At 49.4% G+C, this 20,441-nt stretch overlaps 1 protein-coding gene across 1 annotated transcript in view; it reads left to right on the top strand.

Annotated features, from left to right (window-relative positions):
- Positions 1 to 20,441, top strand: part of GALNT6 (polypeptide N-acetylgalactosaminyltransferase 6) — a 36,148-nt gene that overhangs the window by 422 nt on the left and 15,285 nt on the right. Inside the window, exons 2-4 of the mRNA XM_082636787.1 lie at positions 6,748 to 6,989; positions 11,955 to 12,547; positions 14,493 to 14,665. Of these exons, the coding sequence (XP_082492913.1) occupies positions 12,057 to 12,547; positions 14,493 to 14,665 (664 nt within the window). The 5' untranslated portion in view covers positions 6,748 to 6,989; positions 11,955 to 12,056. The remainder of the gene's footprint in view (positions 1 to 6,747; positions 6,990 to 11,954; positions 12,548 to 14,492; positions 14,666 to 20,441) is intronic.

Here is a 20,441-nt window from a genome sequence, read left to right as displayed (position 1 = left end):
AAGCGGCAGAAGCAGCCCGCGACCCTCCCCCGGACTTGGAACCCAGAGCTCTCCTGCCTCTCGGGACTTCCCGCCAGTCGAGCTCGCTTCTGCCAAGTCCTTGCTGCCCACCTCCCCCCTCCGCCCACCTTCTACTCCTCCTGTTCTTCCTCGCCACCACCCCCCGACAGTAAAATGAAGGGGCAGGACCGGGCTGGTCCATCTGTCGTGGTGGCCTCTAGCTCCTCCCTCGGTAGGACCCCCTCTACCTTTGCGCCTTCCTGAAAGGACGAAAGAAAAGCTCAGGTCTCTGGGACCTGGAGGGGTAGGGTGAAGAGGGAAGAGACAGCGCACTCCCTCGGGACCCTGTGGCCTCTGCCCTTCACCCACCCATCCCCCCGCGTCCCTTCTGTGCCCCATCTCCCCACGTTGGGCCACCCCCTGTCCTCCGCTACAGAAAGGCTTTCAGAGAGGTTTCCTCCTACCGGTGCCACGCTGCTCCTGAGCAGAAGGGGCTAGTGGTGAGAAGCCTCCCGGTGGGCGTAGGGCCTCAGATGTTCTCCCTCTGGAGGCTTGGGCCTTTGGAGGGCGGCGGGAGCTGTGGAGAGGGAGTCTGATGGGTGTTCATGACTGTGACTGTCACCAACTTCCTGATTCCCTGTCACTTGTTCCAAACCCCAGGCTAACCGAAAGGAGAAACAGTTTGTTATTTGCCCCCAGAGCTGGTCATCCCAGACCCTGACCTCTGCAGTGGGTAGGACAGGGCTCTCCTGTCCTGTGGAGGGAGGGTGTCAATTTGCCAGCAAAGTGTAGAACAGACCCCGCTAATAGCCAACCACCCATTGCAACATTCACAGGGAAGATTTTAAGGCTTCCCTCTCAGTGCACTGCCAGACCCACAAATGCAGTTTACAGACACTGCATGAAGTTAACAACTCTGGACACACCAAGGAACCTGGGGCTCATTTTGCCAGAGATGTGTGTGCACTACCCATGCCCCATTCTCCCCTCCAACGATGAGCTGTGTCTCTGCCCATCGCAGGAATGGTGAAAAGGATTAGACAGGCAAATGCGTGTGATGAATAATACAAGCTTTTAAGGTGAGGGGTTTGAAATATACTTTAGTTCAAATTATCCAGCAGAAGCCCATATCGTTGCAGGTACTTCCCTAGCTCCTGTTTCTCAACAATGACATTCACTTTAGGCACCCAGAGGTAACAAGAGAAAACTACTTTCAGGGGCACCGGGGCAGTAAGCAGGGCAGGTCTGTCAAAGGAGCCATGAAGGATACTGGGCTGCCTGAGGGATGGCCTCATCCTTGGTAGTCACTAACCACAGTTAGCAGAACAGCTGATTCCTACCCACAGCAGAATGGAAGAACTCACGCCTGAAAAGGGGAAGCCCTGAGGAATGTCAAATGCCCTCTGAGATCAAAAACATCTTAGTCCAAATTCAGTTGGGAGAAAACTGAACAGGAGATATGACCATGGGCTTAGACCATGTAGCCATTGGCTAGAACAGAAATTAGGAATCAGAGGGGTAGCTCACCCTAGGGCAGAGGCAGTGGGTATAATGGAGGCAGAGAGCTGGCTCAGCTCTGTCACCAATTTAGCTGTCTAGCCTTGGCCAGATCACATAAACACTCCCTGGGTGGGAGCAAATGAGAAGGAGTATGTGAAAATGCTTTGGCAACGCTCCAAGCACCAGCCAAGTGCAAGGCAGCACTTGGTGTCATGGTTAAGACAGTGGGCTTTGGAAAGACATGTGCTTGGGAGCAAATTCTGCCTCTGCCGCTTCCTAGCTCTGTGACCTTGGTCAGGTTACTAAACCTCCCTGTGCTTCAGTTTCCTTATGTGTAAAATGGAAAAGACAACTGTTTTTTGATATGGTAAGTAGTAATATTAAAAATGGCAGTGGTATTGTCCTGAACCTCCTCTGGCTCCATGGATGTGTTCTGACATCTCCAGCCCTAGAAGTGAAGCTGAGGACCAAAGTGGCTTTCTGTGTACCAGAGGGACCCAGTGACTGTGCCAAAGATTTGGGCGAACTTGGCTTCTCCTACACCCCTCTGCCCCTCTCTGGGAAGGCCCAAAATGTCCTTTCTCATTTGATGGGAATGAGAGTGAGGGTTTGAATAAATGGGAGGTCAAGTGCAGGGCACTGCCTGTCACTGTGTTGAGCTCAAAGCTGTAATTGTGCTGTGTAAAAGGCTTGCCCAGTGAACAAGGATGGGCTCAGTCTGGGGAGAAAAAGGACTGTTACAAGACTCTTTTGTGGCACCTGAGAGCCCTGGGGAGGTCAGGTTATTCTCCTGTGCCCTGTGCAACCTGGTCCTGAGCCCTAGGTAGAGATTTGAAGAAAGGAAGAAACCCAACCCTCACCTTCAGCTCTGCATGTGATAGAAAACAAAGAACAGACAGATCAGGGCAGTGGAATTAACAACCAAATACCTCAGGACTGAGAGATGCTGCAGGGATCAGAAAGCTGGGTGAACTGGTAGGGAAAAGCACACTAGAGGCAAAAGATTGGGGGCTAGGATTTAAGGATTGGGAAGAAGAAAGAAAACAGAATCTAGGTGGCGCAATGTCTAGACTTGTTGGTTCTCCCTCCCCCATAAAAATCTAGTGAGGAGGTCCCACATGGGGAAACATGGGCAGTGAAACTTGGAAACAAATACACCCAGATGCTGAGGGCAGTAAGATGCACCTTAGTCTAAGAAGTCTCCTTAGAGGAGGGGAGTTTCAGGTAAGAATTTGAGAGAGAAAGGGAACATGGCTTGCTTAGCAAGAATATAAGGGAAACACTTTGAAGAGGAAAAGATAGACGGTGAGGGTGAGTGGCAAACAGGAAGCAGACTGCCCAGGCCGTGTTTCTGCTACAATCAAATGGCACTAAAGGAATATGAATATGGCTCTTCTGATTGTGAAAGGGAGAGAGAGGCCTGAGGTAGAGGAGGCTGGCAGGCAGCGTCTGCTGATCCTCCAGATACTGGGCGATCAGAGCACAGTCTCAGATGACGGTTTTGAAAGTGGGGAGGAAGAGGAGGATCCGGGAGGCAGAGAATGAGTCAGCAGGACTTGGGCGTGGGCATGGAGTGAACCTGATGTTGAAAACTGTTTAGAAACTCCGTGCCTGGGAGTCGAGCAGGGCCAAGAGTTGTTTCCAGGCTCTCGACACTACTGGCAGCAATGGGGGAATGGGGAAGGCTGGCTAGCTTAGGGGGCAGGGCACAGACACCGAGTTCAGGGTGTGGCACGGTGAGTATCCAGTGGCCCTAGGCAGAAGTCCTACAGCCAGGAGCACCCTGTGCGCTGAGGACACAAGGGAAAACTTCGGTTCTGTCCTCACCATCACCTGCCCCCCAATCTGGAGACCAGCGCAAGCCTTCAGGAATACCCCTCCTGTTAAACTCCCCCATCCGTTCCCCTTCCTCTGACACTCAAAGGATGATAAGACTCAATCCAAGTTCTTTTTTTTGCCTTCTCTCAAACCCAGCCTGATTGTCACCAGGGTTCCTAGATAATTAGGGAATCCCAGCTCATGCCCACCTGGGGTCCTCCTTTATCCCTGGACTCCGAGGAGTCTCAAGGCTCAGTTTGAGTTAGTTGTACATCCCTGCCTCACCTGGCAGGGCCTGGAGGTCCTCCAGTAACAAAAACCTGTGAGCTGTTGAACTTCCTGCTTGGTCGCATGTTATTTTGATTTTCAGTGACTTTTACAAACTTGGAATAAAGAAATATTTACTGAGCACCTGCTACATGCCAAACATATTCTAGGTGTACAGTGTGAGTAAAGTTGGGTTGGGTTTTTCAATGGAAAAATCTGTTTGGGTAACTAAAGCTTAAAATGTTATGCAAACAAAACATGAACCTACATCTGCCAGGGAGAAAACCTGACAGACTAGCTACTGAAATAACTTTCAGGGCATCTTTCCGGGAAAATAACCAGGTACTGCAGCTTTAATCTTGGGGGGAAGCTGAAGTGTCTTGAAAGTGTAATTATGGAGAAGGGTGAAAACCTCCCAGCATTCTGTAATTCAAAGGGTCAGAGGTGGGAGGAGTTTGGAGCAGAGAGTTTGCTACTTTGTTCACAGCATGAGAACAGAGGAAGTGAAATGCAGGCAGGGTTTGATGTTGAGAAAGTGCTGGCAGGGAAGAAACGGAGAATCATTTGTCCAAAACAGCCTCTTGGCTCCCTCCCCCTAACCAGTAGCTTGAAATTGACCTGTCGTCCCCCACCCCCAGCGAGGTGTTAGCTCCTGCACACACATGCTCCGAGTGAGAGCGGCAACAGTCATCACTTTTCAAAGAATAAACCTGTAATTGAACGGTAGTCTGAGTAACCTGAGCAAACATCCCTGTTGGTGGTGTTGCCACTGGTAACTTCCTGGCCCCCACGTCTCCGGGAGGTCAGCAGCTCCACTGATAAACAGAAAGAAACTTGTTACAAAGAGGCCACCTGGCCAGCAAGAGCATATTCTGGGTAGCTAGCCCCGGCTTTCACAAAAGCCGAAACTTTACCTGGGACTTTGATTTGCGGCATGTTTAAAGCATTTGTAGTCCTAGGTGGGAGTTGGAGGAGGGCAAGCCCCGGCGGGTGGTGGGAGGAGGGGGGAGGGGAAGAGGGAGGGGTAGAGGCTGGGGGGTTGTCTATGAGTGGAATTGGGAGGTTCTGGAAAGTTGCCCTGCCCCAGGCTCAGGAGAGCCAAACCTGGTCCCCAAACTCCCCAGGTGACCTCCAAGGGGGAGGTAAGAGGGTGGGAACAGAGCAGTGGCCTGGGAGTTGGGAGAGCTGTGAGCTGACACAAGAGAAGTCACCTAACCACTCTGGCCTCACCGTCAAATGAGAGTACTGGACTCAGACCTAGTCTAAGTGCCCGCTGGTGTGTAACAACAGAACATCATGTAACTCCCATGCTTGTTGGCGTGAGTGCATTCAAAACATCATGTAGTGAAGCCAGCCCTCACCCTTGTAGCTTTAAAGGGGTCGTGTTAACCCCACTGGCCTCATCTCATTTAACAAGAGTTTATGGAATAGCTGCTACATACGAACCTTGTGCTAGACTTTGCAAGTGATTAAAAAGGTGAAAATAACCTGTCCTCTCTGTCCAGGAGTTCACAAAGGTGTGAGAGAGGACAGACTGTGATAAGGCCAAAGTAGAAGTATAAACCCAGGCCACAGCAGTGAAAGTGCGGAGTCCTAAGCACTGGACCACCAGGGAATATCCTTAGAAAAGTTTTACACTTTAATCGCATAAGAGGTATGAATTCTACAAACTAACAAAAAACATCATTTGAAAATATAATAATTTAAATTTCTTTTACCTATGTGAATTTTGATAACAAATTTTTCATTTTAGTTTTGTATCAGGAAATGTTTATCATCTTCAATGGACAGAGACAAACATTAAAATAAAATTTATTATTCAAAATTCATAAAAATAAGGTGAAAGAAAGTTAAATAAAACTTTCAAATGATGTTCTTTGTAAGTCTGTAGCATTTATACTTTTGAAGTTATTAAAGCTTAAAACCATACTACCTGGTTTCTGGTACTGAAAGTTCGGGTGCTACCTGAATTTTCAGTACACTCTATATATGTATTTATAATAACTGAAATGAAATTTGAACGAAACAGTACTTACCCATGTTACATGTGATGTAATGGCAGTTGGTATTTTCTTTTTTGTTCTAGTCTAGTCTAATCTTTTTCTTTTTTTAATACATTTATTTTTTTTTTTAATTTTTTTATTTCTGGCTGCGTAGGGTCTTCGTTGCCGCGCCCGGGCTTTGCGGTGAGTGGGGGCTACTCTTCGTTGCAGTGCACAGGCTTCTCATTGCGGTGGCTTCTCCTGTTGTGGAGCACGGGCTCTAGGCGTGTGGGCTTCAGTAGTTGTGGTGTGCAGGCTCAGTAGTTGTGGCTCACGGGCTCTAGAGCACAGGCTCAGTAGTTGTGACACACAGGCCTAGTTGCTCCACGGCATGTGGGATCTTCCCAGACCAGGGATTAAACCCATGACCCCTGCATTGGCAGGCGGATTCTTAACCACTGCGCCACCCGGGGAGCCCTAGTCTGATCTTTTAAAGAATTTTTTTTTTCATGCTGACTTGCAACACTTTAAATTTATTTCACAATCCTATAATGAGTTGCAATCAACAGTTTGATAGACAATGCACTGGGTGAAGCCTTAGTTCCCTTATACCAGGAACAGAAGGTAAATTTGTGTTCTGACAGGTGAGGCCAAGGAAAACAGGTCCAATTTGTTCAGCCTAGGAAGTCTTCCTAGAATAAGAGGATTTCTGGCGTCATCTCACTACTAAAACCGAGATGGTCTGATGTGTTGCAATCCCAAGGGTGGTTGGAGGAAAAAGAGTTGGGAATGAACACCCAGCAGCAGCAGGTGGGGAATGAGTGGGTGAGGGCCAATGGGCATACCTGCCAGTGGACCTGGTGGCCAGCCTGAAGGTGAGGGAGCTACACTGCAGGGAGGACCATGTGAAGCCCTGCTCTTGACAAAGGACTGTGTACAATAGGGGCTATTTCTTCCCCAAGGCTGGTGACCTCCCCGACCTTGCCAGCCACACTTCTGGGAATCGTCTCTTATGCAGAGAGCAGGAATCCTTAAACCCAAAGTCTTCTGGCTTCCATCGGAATCGAATTATGTGTCCATTCTAAGGGACACTTTTCCATCTCTCACATGCTGAGCAAACAAACCAGAGACCGAGTCCCTTACTGCCAAGGCTAATAACAGGTGTCTTGTTTCATTTTAGGATGTGGTTAGTTCCTTGAGGAACTGCAGGCACCAGAGAGAAAGCCTTAGACAGCCAGGTTGGATCGAGAGAGCAGATGCCTGGGAAGCGCTCAACTTAACCCCAAGTCTCTCTCCAGGAGGGAAAAAAAGGAACAAAGGGAAACCACACTGCAAGGGACTACAAGGCAATGCCAGGATGAGGGAGTTGGAGTCACCTGAGTGATTCTGTGTGAGTCAGTCAGAGAGGCCTTCCTGAAAGAGGTGAGTCTTAAACACTTGGCAACAGCTGGTAACTAAGCTTTACAGGCATACCTCGTTTTATTGTGCTTTGCTTTATTTTGCTTCACAAAATGAAGCAGGGTTTTTTTGCAAATTGAAGGTTTGTGGCAACCCTGTGTTGAGCAAGTCTGTCACTGCCATTTTCCCAACGGCGTTATTTTTTAATGAAGGTTTTTTCCTTTTTCTTTGACGTAATACTATTGCACACTTAATAGACTACAGTATAGTATAAACATAACTATTATATGCACTGGGAAATCCAAAAATTGTGTGACTCACTTTCTCGCAGTGGTCAGAAACTGAACCCACAATATCTCCGAGATATGCCTGTACCACGCCTTTGTTTCTAACTGTGTGCTCCCTCTTTCTTGCTGGAGTGGAAGGTAGACAAAGAATCAGGGAAGATGCAGCCTGCAGGATGGTTCAACACTGTCATGGCGAACACTTCCCCACTCTGCGGCCCTCAGTCTTTGCTTAGCTGGGGCAGTTGCAGAACTGATGAGGTGTCAGTGTCGGGCAGAACCCTTTGTGCCGGCCCAGCAACCCCTGGGACCCCCGCCTCTACACTGAATCTCCATTTCCCCCTTGAAGCCTTCTTCAAGCACACAGGGAACTCTACCGTTGTCAACTTGTCTGTGCTATTCTTCAGTTCTAATTTTATTGATTTTTGAATAGGTAATGTAGTCAGGGTTCAAAGTGCAAAAGGGTATTCAGTGAAAGATCTTTTTCCTACTCCTGTTCCCTCCCTGGACGGGTGCTACCTGTACCCGGTGCTAGCGGTTCTTGTTCTCTAACTAGATTTTAAAATCCCATGGGGAGAGGGATGGTCTCACACCTCCGTGTGTCCGTCTGTGTCCCAGTTGGGATGAATTGTCCCACCCCATCACCCAAGGGAGTTTTCCTAACACCATATCTTCCCTCCTTATCCATATTGCTGCTATCACGGGTCAGACCCCCAAGCTCCTCTTAACTGGCCATCCAGCTGCCAGTCAGGTAGGTCTCCTGGACACGCTCCACCAGCTGTCCTACTACACTTCCTGTAATGCTGGGCTCCCACTAACCCTTTACTGCTCCCCATACCTCAGGTCAAGGGCAAACTCCTTGCCATGATGGCTTGGTTTCAGCCACCACTCCAGACCCATCATTTGCTACTCCCATCAGGCTTCATACTCCCACCAAACCAAACTACTTGGAATTCTGTGGTGCGCCATGCTGTCTCCTGCCTCTACGGCTTTCTATGTGCTGTTCCCTCTGCATGAAATGTGCTCACCTCACTGGCCAACCCCTACTTGTGGGTTAGTGCTCAGCCCGAGCTTCTCCCCTGAGGGACTTCACAAACATCACCCTCCTCCACTGGCTGACATGACTCCATCCTCTCTCCTTCAGCCCCCGAGGGTGCCTCTCTCGTGCTGTCTTCTCACTGGGTGATCTCTGTTTAAAATTTTTTTTTTTTTTTTTTTTTTTTTTTGCGGTACGGTGGCCTCTCATTGTTGTGGCCTCTCCCGTTGCGGAGCACAGGCTCCAGGCGCGCAGGCTCAGCGGCCATGGCTCACGGTCCCAGCCGCTCCACGGCATGTGGGATCTTCCCGGACCGGGGCACGAACCCGTGTCCCCTGCATCGGCAGGCGGACTCGTAACCACTGCGCCACCAGGGAAGCCCTCTCTGTTTAAAATTTGACTCCCCCAGTTGACTGTACGCTCCTTGAAGGCTGGGCTTGCTCACCTCTGTATCTCCTCCATCTGATATGAAGGAGATCTTCATATCAGGGATCTTCAGGGATCTTCACCTGGCATGAAGCAGGAACTCAGTCAATACTGGCACAATGAACAAACCTCTTCTGTCTCCCAGACAACGCCTAATATAAAATAGACACTCAAAGAGATTGGATTTGATTTGATCTTTGCTGCTGCTTCTGCTGCTGCATCTGACGTTTTAAAAGAAAACGACCTGGGCTTCCCTGGTGGCGCAGTGGTTGAGAGTCTGCCTGCCGATGCAGGGGACGCGGGTTCGTGCCCCGGTCCGGGAAGATCCCACGTGCCGCGGAGCGGCTGGGCCCCTGAGCCGTGGCCGCTGAGCCTGCGCGTCCAGAGCCTGTGCTCCGCAATGGGAGAGGCCACGGCAGTGAGAGACCCGCGTACCGCAAAAAAAAGAAAAAGAAAAAAGAAAGAAAACGACCTGTCTCCCCCCTACCCAAAGTGACCCCGTTCCCCCTGGATATCATGACAGCCACGTGTGCCCCAAGTGGATCCAAGTGAGACTCCGAACACCAGGCTTCTCCATAGGCAGCAGCTTGTATGTTTAAATAACAGCGCAGCTCAGCTGGAGTTACTTCTAAGTACGACAGAGTAAGGAGTGTGGCTTTGGCCAAGGACCAGGTGTTTAAGGATAATTCCTGGGAAACTGAGCAGGGATTTATTAATGATAATGATAGAACTAATTGAAGGCTGAGTCTGTGCCACACGCTCTGCTGAGTATTTTACATACATTATTTCTGATTTAACCCTTCCCACCACTCTGTGGGTTAGGTATTAGTTACCCCCACTTTATAGATGAGGAAGTTGAGGCTTAGATTAAATCATTTGCCCAAGGGTCACACAGCTGCTACTGATAGAAACTAACACTTTTAGAGCACTTACTGGGTGCAGAGACTGCTAAGCTTTTTCCACGAATTATTTCATTGAACTTAGTGCTTACAACAAACAACCCTAGGAAGTAGGTGCTGTTATTATTAGAAGCGGCAGATCCAGAATTTGTGCCCAGGTTTGTTGCCATCATTGTCTAGTCCTTAACCCCTGAGCCTTATACTTGCAGAGCTGTGTACAGAAAGTTTTACAATCACTCTTCCTCTGAGGTCTGGGACCACGTACATGGGGGTAGATGCTGGAAGCCATGTTCCTGCCAGAAGGTGCTATCATTAGAATCTTAGATTTTAAAAAAGGGTTTTTTTTATTAAATATGAGCAGATACAGACGAATATTTATAAAATATGTGTAGGGTACAAAGTAGAGCAGTGCCACCAGCAACCACCATCCACTATTTTTTTTAATATTTATTTAGGCTGCTCAGGGTCTTAGTTGAGGCACTCGGGATCTTTTTTAGTCGCAGCACGCAGGAACTTGTTTAGTTGCGGCATGAGGGATCTTTAGTTACAGATGCAGACTTCTTAGTAGCAGCATGTATGCGGGATCTAGTTCCCTGACCAGTGATCAAACCTGTGCCCCCTGCATTGGGAGCGAGGAGTCTTACCCACTGGATCACCAGGGAAGTCCCGCCACCATCCACTTTAAAAAAAAATCACTTCACTTCGAAGTCCCCTGCATGCCTTTATTCCCATATCTTTCCTCCCTCTTCAGAAACTTTGGTTTCACTGTTTCTTTAGTTTTCTTTATGTGTAGCTCTACCACATATTCTTTTCTTTTTCTTTGGCCAGTCCTCTTGGCTTGTGGGAATCTTAGTTCCCCAACTAGGAATTGAACCCGGGGCCATGGCAGTGAAATCGTGGAGTCCTAACCACTGGACCTCCAGGGAAGTCCCACACATATTCATTTTTGTATTCATAAAACATATGTTGCTTAGTTTTATGTGTTTTTAACTTTTCTATAAATGGAATCATACTGGATGTATCTTTCTTTTTAACATCTTTATTGGAGTATAATTGCTTTACAATGGTGTGTTAGTTTCTGCTGCGTAAAAAAGTGAATCAGCTGTACATATACATATATCCCCATATCCCCTCCCTCTTGCATCTCCCTCCCATCCTCCCTATCCCACCCCTCTAGGTGGTCACAAAGCACTGAGCTGATCTCCCTGTGTTATGCAGCTGCTTCCCACTAGCTATCTGTTTTACATTTGGTAGTGTATATATGTCCATGCCTCTCTCTCACTTCGTCCAAGCTTACCCTTCCCCCTCCCCGTGTCCTCAACATCTGTGTCTACATCTGTCCAATTCTCTACATCTGTGTCTTTATTTCTGTTCTGCCCCTAGGTTCTTCAGAACCTTTTTTATTTGTTTGTTTAGATTCCATATATATGTGTTAGCATACGGTATTTGTTTTTCTCTTTCTGACTTGCTTCACTCTGTATGACAGACTCTAGGTCCATCCACCTCATTACAAATAGCTCAATTTCGTTTCTTTTTATGGCCGAGTAATATTCCATTGTATAAATGTGCCACATCTTCTTTATCCATTCATCTGTCGATGGACACTTAGGTTGCTTCCATGTCCTGGCTATAGTGCTGCAAAATATATGGAACGTTTCACAGATTTGCGTGTCATCCTTGCGCAGGGGCCATGCTAATCTTCTCTGTATCGTTCCAATGTTAGTATATGTGCTGCCGAAGCAAGCACTGGATATATCTTCCTGCAACGTGATTTTTTTCACTCAACATTGCATCCAAGTTGTGGCATGTAGAAGTGGTTCATTCTTTGTCACTGCTGTGCAGTCCTCTGTGCTGTGGATATTTCACGCTATTTATTCATTATAACGCTGACAGACATTTGGATTGTTTCTGATTTTTGCCTTTTTCGTCAGTGCTGCTAGAAATGTTCTTGTGCATGCCTCCTGGCATACGTGCGCCAGAGTTTATCTGGGATGTAAAACCAGGAGAGGAACTGTGGGGTCATAGGGTATGTACATTTTAAGTTTTTCTAGAGAATGCCAAATTGTTTCTCAAAGTGGTTAAGTTGATTAAATCTCTTCATGTAGAGTTGCAGTGTTCCAATTATTCTAGATCCATGAATGTCAGAATCTTAGGGCAGAAAAGAAACAGAGTCCATTTTCCTCATTTTCTGGATGGAGGAAATTTAGGTGCAGGAAAGTGACGTGACTGGGCTAAGGTGATGTCACCATTCAGCAGCAGAAGCTGGACGCGAAACCCGAATCCCCTGACTCCCTCCCCACCACTGCCTTGGGTCACTTCTCTCTCTCATCCCCCCCCTTCTCAGGCCGAGGCCCCAGGGTGTGGCCACCACGACACATCAGGCTATTTCCAGGGCCGGGCCAGCACTTGGAGCTGACCCAGCTGGGGTTCCCATCGGTTCCAGAGAATGAGGCTGCTCCGCAGACGCCACATGGCCGTGCGCCTGGCCATGGTGGGCAGCGCCTTTGTGCTCTTCCTCTTCATCCTGCAGAGGGATGTAAGCGGCAGGGAGCAGGCCACAGAGAAACCATGGCTGAAGTCCTTGGTGAGCCAGAAGGATCATGTCCTGGACCTCATGCTGGGGGCCGTGCACAACCTCAGGGATTCAATGCCCAAGTTCCAGATCAGGGCTCCGGAGCCCCAGCAGACACTGGCTTCCACAAACCGGACCTGCCTCCCCGAGTTCTATGCCCCAGCTGAGCTGAAACCCTTCTGGGAACGGCCACCACAGGACCCCAATGGCCCTGGGGCAGATGGGAAAGCATTTCAGAAGAAAGAGTGGACGCCCCAGGAGACCCAGGAAAAGGAAGAGGGCTATAAGAAGCACTGCTTCAATGCCTTTGCCAGTGACCGCATCTCCCTGCAGAGGGCCCTGGGCCCGGACACCCGACCCCCTGAGTAAGTAGCGCCGTGTCCTGGGGTGAGGCCAGGGCTCTGCCGAAGGCGTGGCTGGTATGGCCATGGCCACGGGCTGAGTGCCAGGTAAAGGGCTGACAGGGATTTTAGAGTATGGGCAAGGATTTCCTCTAAGCCCTCACTTTTCTTAATCAATTGCCCTTATCCCAGGGTACAAAAGATTTTGTATCTTTTGATACAAAAAGGTTTTGTATCCTGTCCTCACGTCAAAGATTTTGTGTGGGGTTCATATTATGGTCAGGCCAGAGGCTCAGGGAGACCTATGAGAATGAAACACAATTGTGAAGGTGACGGTACAGAAAAAGGACCTCTGTCCGGGCTGGGACCAGACCTGGCCTAGGGGTGACGGGGAAGGCCTGACTGACTGCAGGCCACATATTCGGTGGCCTTGCCCCATGCTGAGGCCTGCCCGAGAGACCGCAGGACTCTGCTGCTGAGCTCTTGGCAAAGGGCATTTCCCAACAGCAGCCCTAATGGTCAGGATTATCCCCACACTTCCTGGTTTCTTTCAGTGAAGACTCACAGGGCCAAGAATTCACTCCAATCTTTATTTGAAGCTGTTTGTACTTTCAATCCCAGGCAGTCAACCAGTTCTTAGATCTTTGAGCCGTAGCCACTTCAGTCTGTGTTCATACTGTCCTCACGTCAAAGGTTTTGTGTCTTTCTCATGTAGACTTTGTCATTCCCAACTCAAGAGTAATACCCTTTTTGGCCTTTTCTCACATGGCAGTTCCCGTCCTCAAGTTCATGATTCTTTAGGACTTTGAACCTGGGGTTCCTCAGACTAGGACCTAGTATTGGAGGCCTAGAACATGGAACCACCCCAAGTTATCAGGGCTCCTAGCAGGGAAGGGCAGTGGCATGAGGGCAGCCAGTGGAGGAAGTCTGGGAGTCTCCTCTGGAAGGCCCCTGAGAAATCTCTCTGATCAGCAGAGGGGGTTAAGAAAGGGCATCAGGGGGCTTCCCTGGTGGCGCAGTGGTTAAGACTCCATGCTCCCAATGCAGGGGGCCTGGGTTTGATCCCTGGTCAGGGAACTAGATCCCACATGCATGCCACACAATGTACAGTTTCTCTCTAAGAACTAAGAGTTCGCATGCCACAGCTAAGGAGCCCACCTGCTGCAACCAAGGAGCCCATGTGCCACAACTAAAGAGCCCACAAGCCGCAACTAAGACCTGTCACAACAAAATAAATGAATAAAATAAATATATATTTTTTAAAAGCATAATGATTAAAAAAAAAAAAAAAAGGTCATTAGGCCACATGACTCCTTGAGATCCAGCATTCACACATTCCTGCCCCCAGCTGAGATGGCGTGTCAGAGAGGGTGGCAATGTGGCCAAGTGCCACAGAGTGGCTGGAGCGGATGAGGATAGAGAAAAGGTCACAGGAAATTTTTTGTGATAATAGTATCAGATTCCAGGGAATTCATGAGGAAATGGATTAGAGAGAAACTGTACATTGTAAAGAGAAAAGCCTTTTCCTCTTATTGAGTATGGAAATTGTAGTCACTTTTCTCAGATGTCAGAGTTGCCTTTTATTACTTACTCTCTGGGACCTCTGGACTGGATTACACTTTATGCAGCACACATATCACTGAGGAAGAGAGAGTCAGCCCTGGGAACTCCTAGAGCAGATGAGAGAAGTGAGGGGGATGCCCTCGGCATCACCGCTGGGGCACCAAGACAGCTCTGGGGAAGACAGGTTTTGGAGTGGGTTGGTTAGGACCTATGCAGAGGCTCAGAGTAGGTGGCAAATAGTGGGGAAGCTGGAAACAGGGAGCAGCTATTCCCAGCTCCAATGGGGAATGGAGGCTGGGGGATCCAAGGAGCAAAGGATGGTTATAGGAATCTGTGGACCGAGCCCTCCCTGCCCCCGGAACTCCCAGGGACCTGGAGAGCTGTATCTACACGTTCACCCTTGCAGATGTGTCGACCAGAAGTTCCGGCGCTGTCCCCCACTGCCTGCCACCAGTGTCATCATTGTGTTCCACAATGAGGCCTGGTCCACGCTGCTGCGGACGGTGTACAGTGTCCTGCACACCACCCCAGCCATCCTGCTGAAGGAGATCATACTGGTGGATGATGCCAGCACGGAAGGTGAGGCGAAGGGGCCCCCCAAGGAGAGGCCTGGGGTCTCCCCTGGTATTCTGTGAAAGAGGGCAGGTGCTCCTGAGGGAACAGGCACTGCCTCATGGCCTGTTGTCTGGCATCACAGCTCATCCTAGAGGCTAGGAGCAGGAAGAAGGCAGGTGGGGGCCAGGGGGCAGGTAGACCACATTTCTAGAGCCCAAGCTTCATTCACATTTTACCCCAAAAGCTCCAAAAGCTTAGCAGTTCTGGCTTCAAGGACTCCCTTAGAGCTGCCAAGCCCAACCCCAAGTTAGAAATGCCAGGAGAGGGCAGGGCAGGGCAGAGGGTGGGGACGGCCTTCCCTCTGTTTCCTACCTGCCAGACCATTCCTTTGCTCTTGAAGATTCCACCTCAGAAGCCCTTTGCTATAGTTGGTAATAGACAAGTGAGGTTGCTCGCCAAACTTCCACCATTCAAAGAAATTCCAGAAACATCTACGGAGTACTTTGTGCCTGGCGCTGACTTAGGCATAGGGGATAGTATGACAAATGACAAATGAGGGACTTCCCTGGCGGTCCAGTGGGTAAGACTCCACACCTCCAATGCAGGGGGCTCAGGTTCGATCCCTGGTCCTGGCACTAAGATCCCACGTGCCATGTGGCCAAAAGAAAAGACAAATGAGACAGATCTTGCCCTGAGTAGGCTAACAGCCCCCGTAGTCAGATGACTGCTAACAACACCAGCCACAATGGTGTGGCCTGTAACACACCCCAACGGACATGAAAAGGCATGGACTTGAGAGTCTGACACCCAGGAACTCACGTCCCAGCTCTGACTCTTCCTAGCTCTGTGACCTTGGGCAAGACACTTAGCCTCTCTGAACCTCAGTCCCCTCTTCTAAAAATGAAGACAATGGCGGCCGAGGGCTCAGAGATAGGTGGTAGATGAGATCATTCATGCGCTACAGAGCACTTCGTCTCGAGTAAGAGCTCCGTGTGCATTAGTTTCATTTTATTCTTTGTATGGGAGCAAGGCGCTATGGGAGGTGTTATTTCTGTGTGGCATGGCTGGGGCCATCCACCATGGAGGCCAGATTAGAGCGGCGCCTGAAAGCCCAAGGGTTTAGGGAGAGAAGAGGTGTTGAAGGGCAGTCCTGGAAGAGAGAACTTCCGGAAAAAACATCAGTGTGTTTGTGCTGTGGGAAATGACACTAAAAAGAAAAACATCAGTGTGTTTGTGCTGTGGGAAATGACACTAAAAAGATGTTGAATGAAATCCATGTGGTGCTAAAAGTATTTATTGGGGGGCGGGAATAAAACGAGGTATCACTGAAGGTGCTTAAGCTGGAGAGTGACCTTCTCTCAGAAGGATGGCAGCTTTGGGGAGGGTAATTGTCAGGAAGAGAGGAAGAGGATCCCGAGTCCAGAGAGGAAGTTCATAAATCACTTGGGCATGGGATGCTGGGGCCAGAACTAGGAAAGGGACTGCGAGACCCATGCATCGGTAGACTGGGGTCCTCCAGGAGCTGAGCCCTCCTCCCAGGTGGCACATGGGGGCTGGGGCTCTCCCGGGTTGGCTTCCTGTGCCCATGCTCCCGTATCGAGGGCAGGAACTGAGCGGCCCCTCCAGTGGAGCTGCTGACGCCCCCTCCTCTCCCCCAGCCCCCTCCTGTCCTCTGGGGAAGAGGACTAGGGCCGGGGAGGGCCGTGCGAGGAGGAGCTGAGTATGGGCACTGTTGAGTCCATTTCTTCAGGGAGCTCACATTTCCCCGGGAAGGACAGACACCTAGCAGTACTTACAAAGCAAAAGCAGACAAGTATCAGCGATGCAGTGAAAGGGTCTGGTGGATAAAGAGCAGAGAGATTAGCTTCTGGAAAGGGAGGGGCAGAGAGTTTGGCGGAGAGGGTTGGGGCTTGAGAATGGCCTCCGGGGAATCTCCGTAGCAGCAGGTTGTGTGTAAGGAGTGGGAACCAGTGTATCAGCTGCCCTTCCTCTCAAACTGGGCTCTCATAACCCTTCTCCCCACAACCCTGAGCAGCCCATCCCTCAGAAGCTTCTTCCCTTGAATCCCATGTGGTGGAAGTTCTAAACAGTTTCAACTTGTCACTCAGAATTGTGTACATCCCTAAAGCACAGATGGGCAGTTCCTCTGACCAGGCCAGCCAGTGATGTAGTGCCTGGCTGCCACGGACAGCTTTGAAAGGGCAGAGTGGCCTGTGCCTAGTAGGGTGGGCTTGGCAAAGAGCCCGCCCCTCTCGGGCCACCCGACCTGTTCCGGTTCCTTCTGGTGGCCTCTCCCTTGTTGCCCTGGACTCTCTCATACAGCCAGCTCCAGCATCTCGGAATCACCTGCCTGAAAAACCGAAACCAGCCATTCTTAGTTTCCTGGGTCCTGGCCTCCTTTGACAATCTGTTAAAAGCTATGCCCCTGGGCTTCCCTGGTGGTGCAGTGGTTGAGAGTCCGCCTGCCGATGCAGGGGACACGGGTTCGTGCCCCGGTCCGGGAAGATCCCGCATGCCGCGGAGCGGCTGGGCCCGTGAGCCATGGCCGCTGAGCCTCCGCGTCCGGAGCCTGTGCTCCGCAGCGGGAGAGGCCACAACAGTGAGAGGCCTGCGTACTGCAAAAAAGAAAAAAAAAAAAAAAAAGCTATGCCCCTCTCTCTAGAACAGTGCACAGCTGCCACAAGTGTGCACACACCCACATTTGTGCATGTAATTCCAGGGAATTTGTGGACCCCGGGATAAACCACCCTACCTTGAGGGCTTTGGGACTCTAGAGATACTTTCAGCAATGTTCAGTTCAGCAAAGAAAGAAAAATACCCTCAGATCCATGGTCAGAAATCTCTGCAGTCCACGGTGGGATAAAATTTCCCACACGTTTGACCGTTTGATCAGATCACCTGGCTCTCATTATACACACACACAAACAATGGCTGTGTCTCTGCTGAAATTCAATGTCTTTGCTCTCTGTCCTCCTATCCAGGTGCCCGGCAGCACGGTTTGGCCACAAGTGTACAGGCGTTTGATACTGGGGGTCGGTATCAGAAAGAGGCCCTGTGCCAGGCTGGGGAACTTTTTCTTTCCCACTTCACAGTCCGTCCCCAGGCACAGACTTCCCTCCTGCACGGCCAGGTCAGCAGCCGAGGTCCACTCTTGGTCTGGCACATTCCACAAGCTCCTAAAAACTGCCCCCCCCAAGCCTGTCAATCTACCATGCCCCAGACAGGGCAACCCCTTGTCCAAAGCCCTGCCCTGCCCTTGGCAGGGAGGCTGAGTAGAACCTATGCCTCCCTCCTGTGGGAATTCGCTAGATGGTTGGGAGGAAATCAGACACTTACAAAGGACCCAGAGAGCCGAGATATGAACAGGATCCTCTGTGAGCAAGTTCCTCAAGGAGAGAGGAGGAGTGGGGAGACAGGGTTGGCCTGGGAGAGGGGCTGTAGGAAGGGAAGAGGGATCCGCAGGGAAAGGAAAGGAGAGGAGGGGCGGCCCTGAAGTCAGGAAACACACTGTGAGAAACGCAGGGGAGGAGACATTGGGAGCGCTTTGGATTAGCCCACGATTTTCCCCACTGCCATCTCCCCTGGCCGGTCAGAACTGAAGTGAGTGGCAGTTCCTCTCGTGGCCCCCTCAACTCCTAAGAGACACCAGTAATACAAGTCAGGAATTATTCAAAGCCCCCAATTCTAGTTGAATTACAACTTCCAGTGTCTATTCTAACAGGTAAAGTTGCTTTATTACTGCTATTTCTTACCTCTGTCCTTGTTTTATAACATAGGAAGATGTCTCTATGCTATAGGAGTAACTCTATGTCCTGGATTTTCTAGGAAAGTTTCCATTCAATATTTTCTTCCCATAAAGAAATTCTGCTATTCCCGCATGTCAGTTTCACCTGCCAGTTTAATCCTCACGCTGGGAGATGGAAAGAGGCCGATAATGAGTCTTGATTTGGGTTCGAAAACATAGCCCAGTGTCTAAATGTTCCTTCTGGGCAGGAGGATTGTAGGATACGCCCAAAGGGTGTTACACTCGTTCCCTTCTCCTGTTCTCCTTGCAAAAGGATTAATCAAGAAAAATTTCCCCATTGCAGTTCGATTTGAGGCTGGATAGAGTATAGATGGGCATGAAATGAAAACAGCATAAAATGAGAGAGGAAAAGTTAAGAGAGGAAGTCCTCCCTACAAGAAAGGCTTTCTGTTTTGTTTTTCTTTTCTAGATTTTTCAGCAGCCAAAGAAGAGGGGGAGAGTCCACAAGAGAAGTGTAAATAAAGGCAGTTCACTGATATGCTTAATAAGTATTTATCAGTACCTACTGAGCACCAGACCCTGGGCAGGCTCCAGGGATATAACAGTGAACAGTTGAACAAGGTGTCTGTCTTTTTAGAGCTTACTTTTTTAATGGGAAAGACAGAAAATAATAATTGCAGATAATAGTAAGTGCTATGAAGAAATTAAATTAGAAGAAAAATAAGAATGCAGGTGATGGGCTACTCAGTAATTAGGCAGCTTTTTTAGTCAGAGTAGCCAAGAAAGGCTACTCTGAGTGCTCCCCACAAAGGGAACAGCCAGCACAAAGGCCCTGAGGCTTAGTGTGTTAATGGGGCAGAAATAAGGTCAGGATGGCTGCAGAGAAGTGAGCAAGGAAGCAGAAACAGCACTGGTACAAAGTGAGTTTACAAAGGTGAGCAGAACGGAATCACAAGACCTTTTTAAGCAGTAGTGTAGTGTTTAGATTTTTGAATGTGTGTGGTAAAATATACATAAAATTTACCATCTTAACCGTTTTTTTTTTTTTTTTTTTTTTTTTTGCGGTACACGGGCCTCCCACTGCTGCGGCCACTCCCGTTGCGGAGCACAGGCTCCGAACGCGCAGGCTCAGAGGCCATGGCTCACGGGCCCAGCCGCTCCACGGCATGTGGGATCTTCCCGGACCGGGGCACGAAACCACGTCCCCTGCATCGGCAGGTGGACTCCCAACCACTGCGCCACCAGGGAAGCCCTTAACCGGTTTTAAATGTACCATTCAGTGGCATTAAATACATTCTCATTGTTGTGAAACCATCACCAGAACTCTTTCATCTTCCCAAATTGAAACTCTATGCCCATTAAACAATAACTCCCCATTCCCTAGCCCCCCAACCCCTGGCAGCCCCCATTCTACTTTCTGTCTATGAATTTTACTACTGGAGGTACCTTGTATAGGTGGCATCATACAGTATGTGACCTTTTGTGTCTGGCTTATTTCACTTAGCATAAAGTCTTCAAAGTTCATCCATGTTGTCACATGTCGGAATTTGCTTCCTTTTTAAGGCTGAGTATACCATTGTTTGTGTAGACCACCTTTGTTTATTCATTCATCCACCCATGGACATTTGGATCGTTTCCACATTTTTGACTGTTGTGAATAATGCTGCTATCAACATGGCTGTACAAATATTTTTTTGAGTCCCTGCTTTCAATTATTTTGGCTGTATACCCAGAAGTGGAATTACTGGATCATATGGTAGTTCTTTGTTTAATTTTTTGAGGAACCATCATACTGTTTGGATTCGGTGGGGTTTTTTTTTTTTTTTTTTTTTTTTGCAGTACGCGGGCCTCTCACTGCTGCGGCCTCTCCCGTTGCGGAGCACAGGCTCCAGACGTGCAGGCTCAGCAGCCATGGCTCACGGGCCCAGCCGCTCCGCGGCATGTGGGATCTTCCCGGACTGGGGCACGAACCCGTGTCCCCTGCATCGGCAGGCGGGCTCTCAACCACTGCGCCACCAAGGAAGCCCAGGATTCGTTTTTTAAGTGCAATTTTAA

Source organism: Mesoplodon mirus (genome assembly GCF_964341445.2).
Source record: "Mesoplodon mirus genome assembly, chromosome: 11".
Taxonomy (NCBI): Eukaryota; Metazoa; Chordata; class Mammalia; order Artiodactyla; family Ziphiidae; genus Mesoplodon; species Mesoplodon mirus.
Note: the sequence above shows the minus strand (reverse complement) of the source record. Positions and strands in the feature narration are given on the sequence as shown.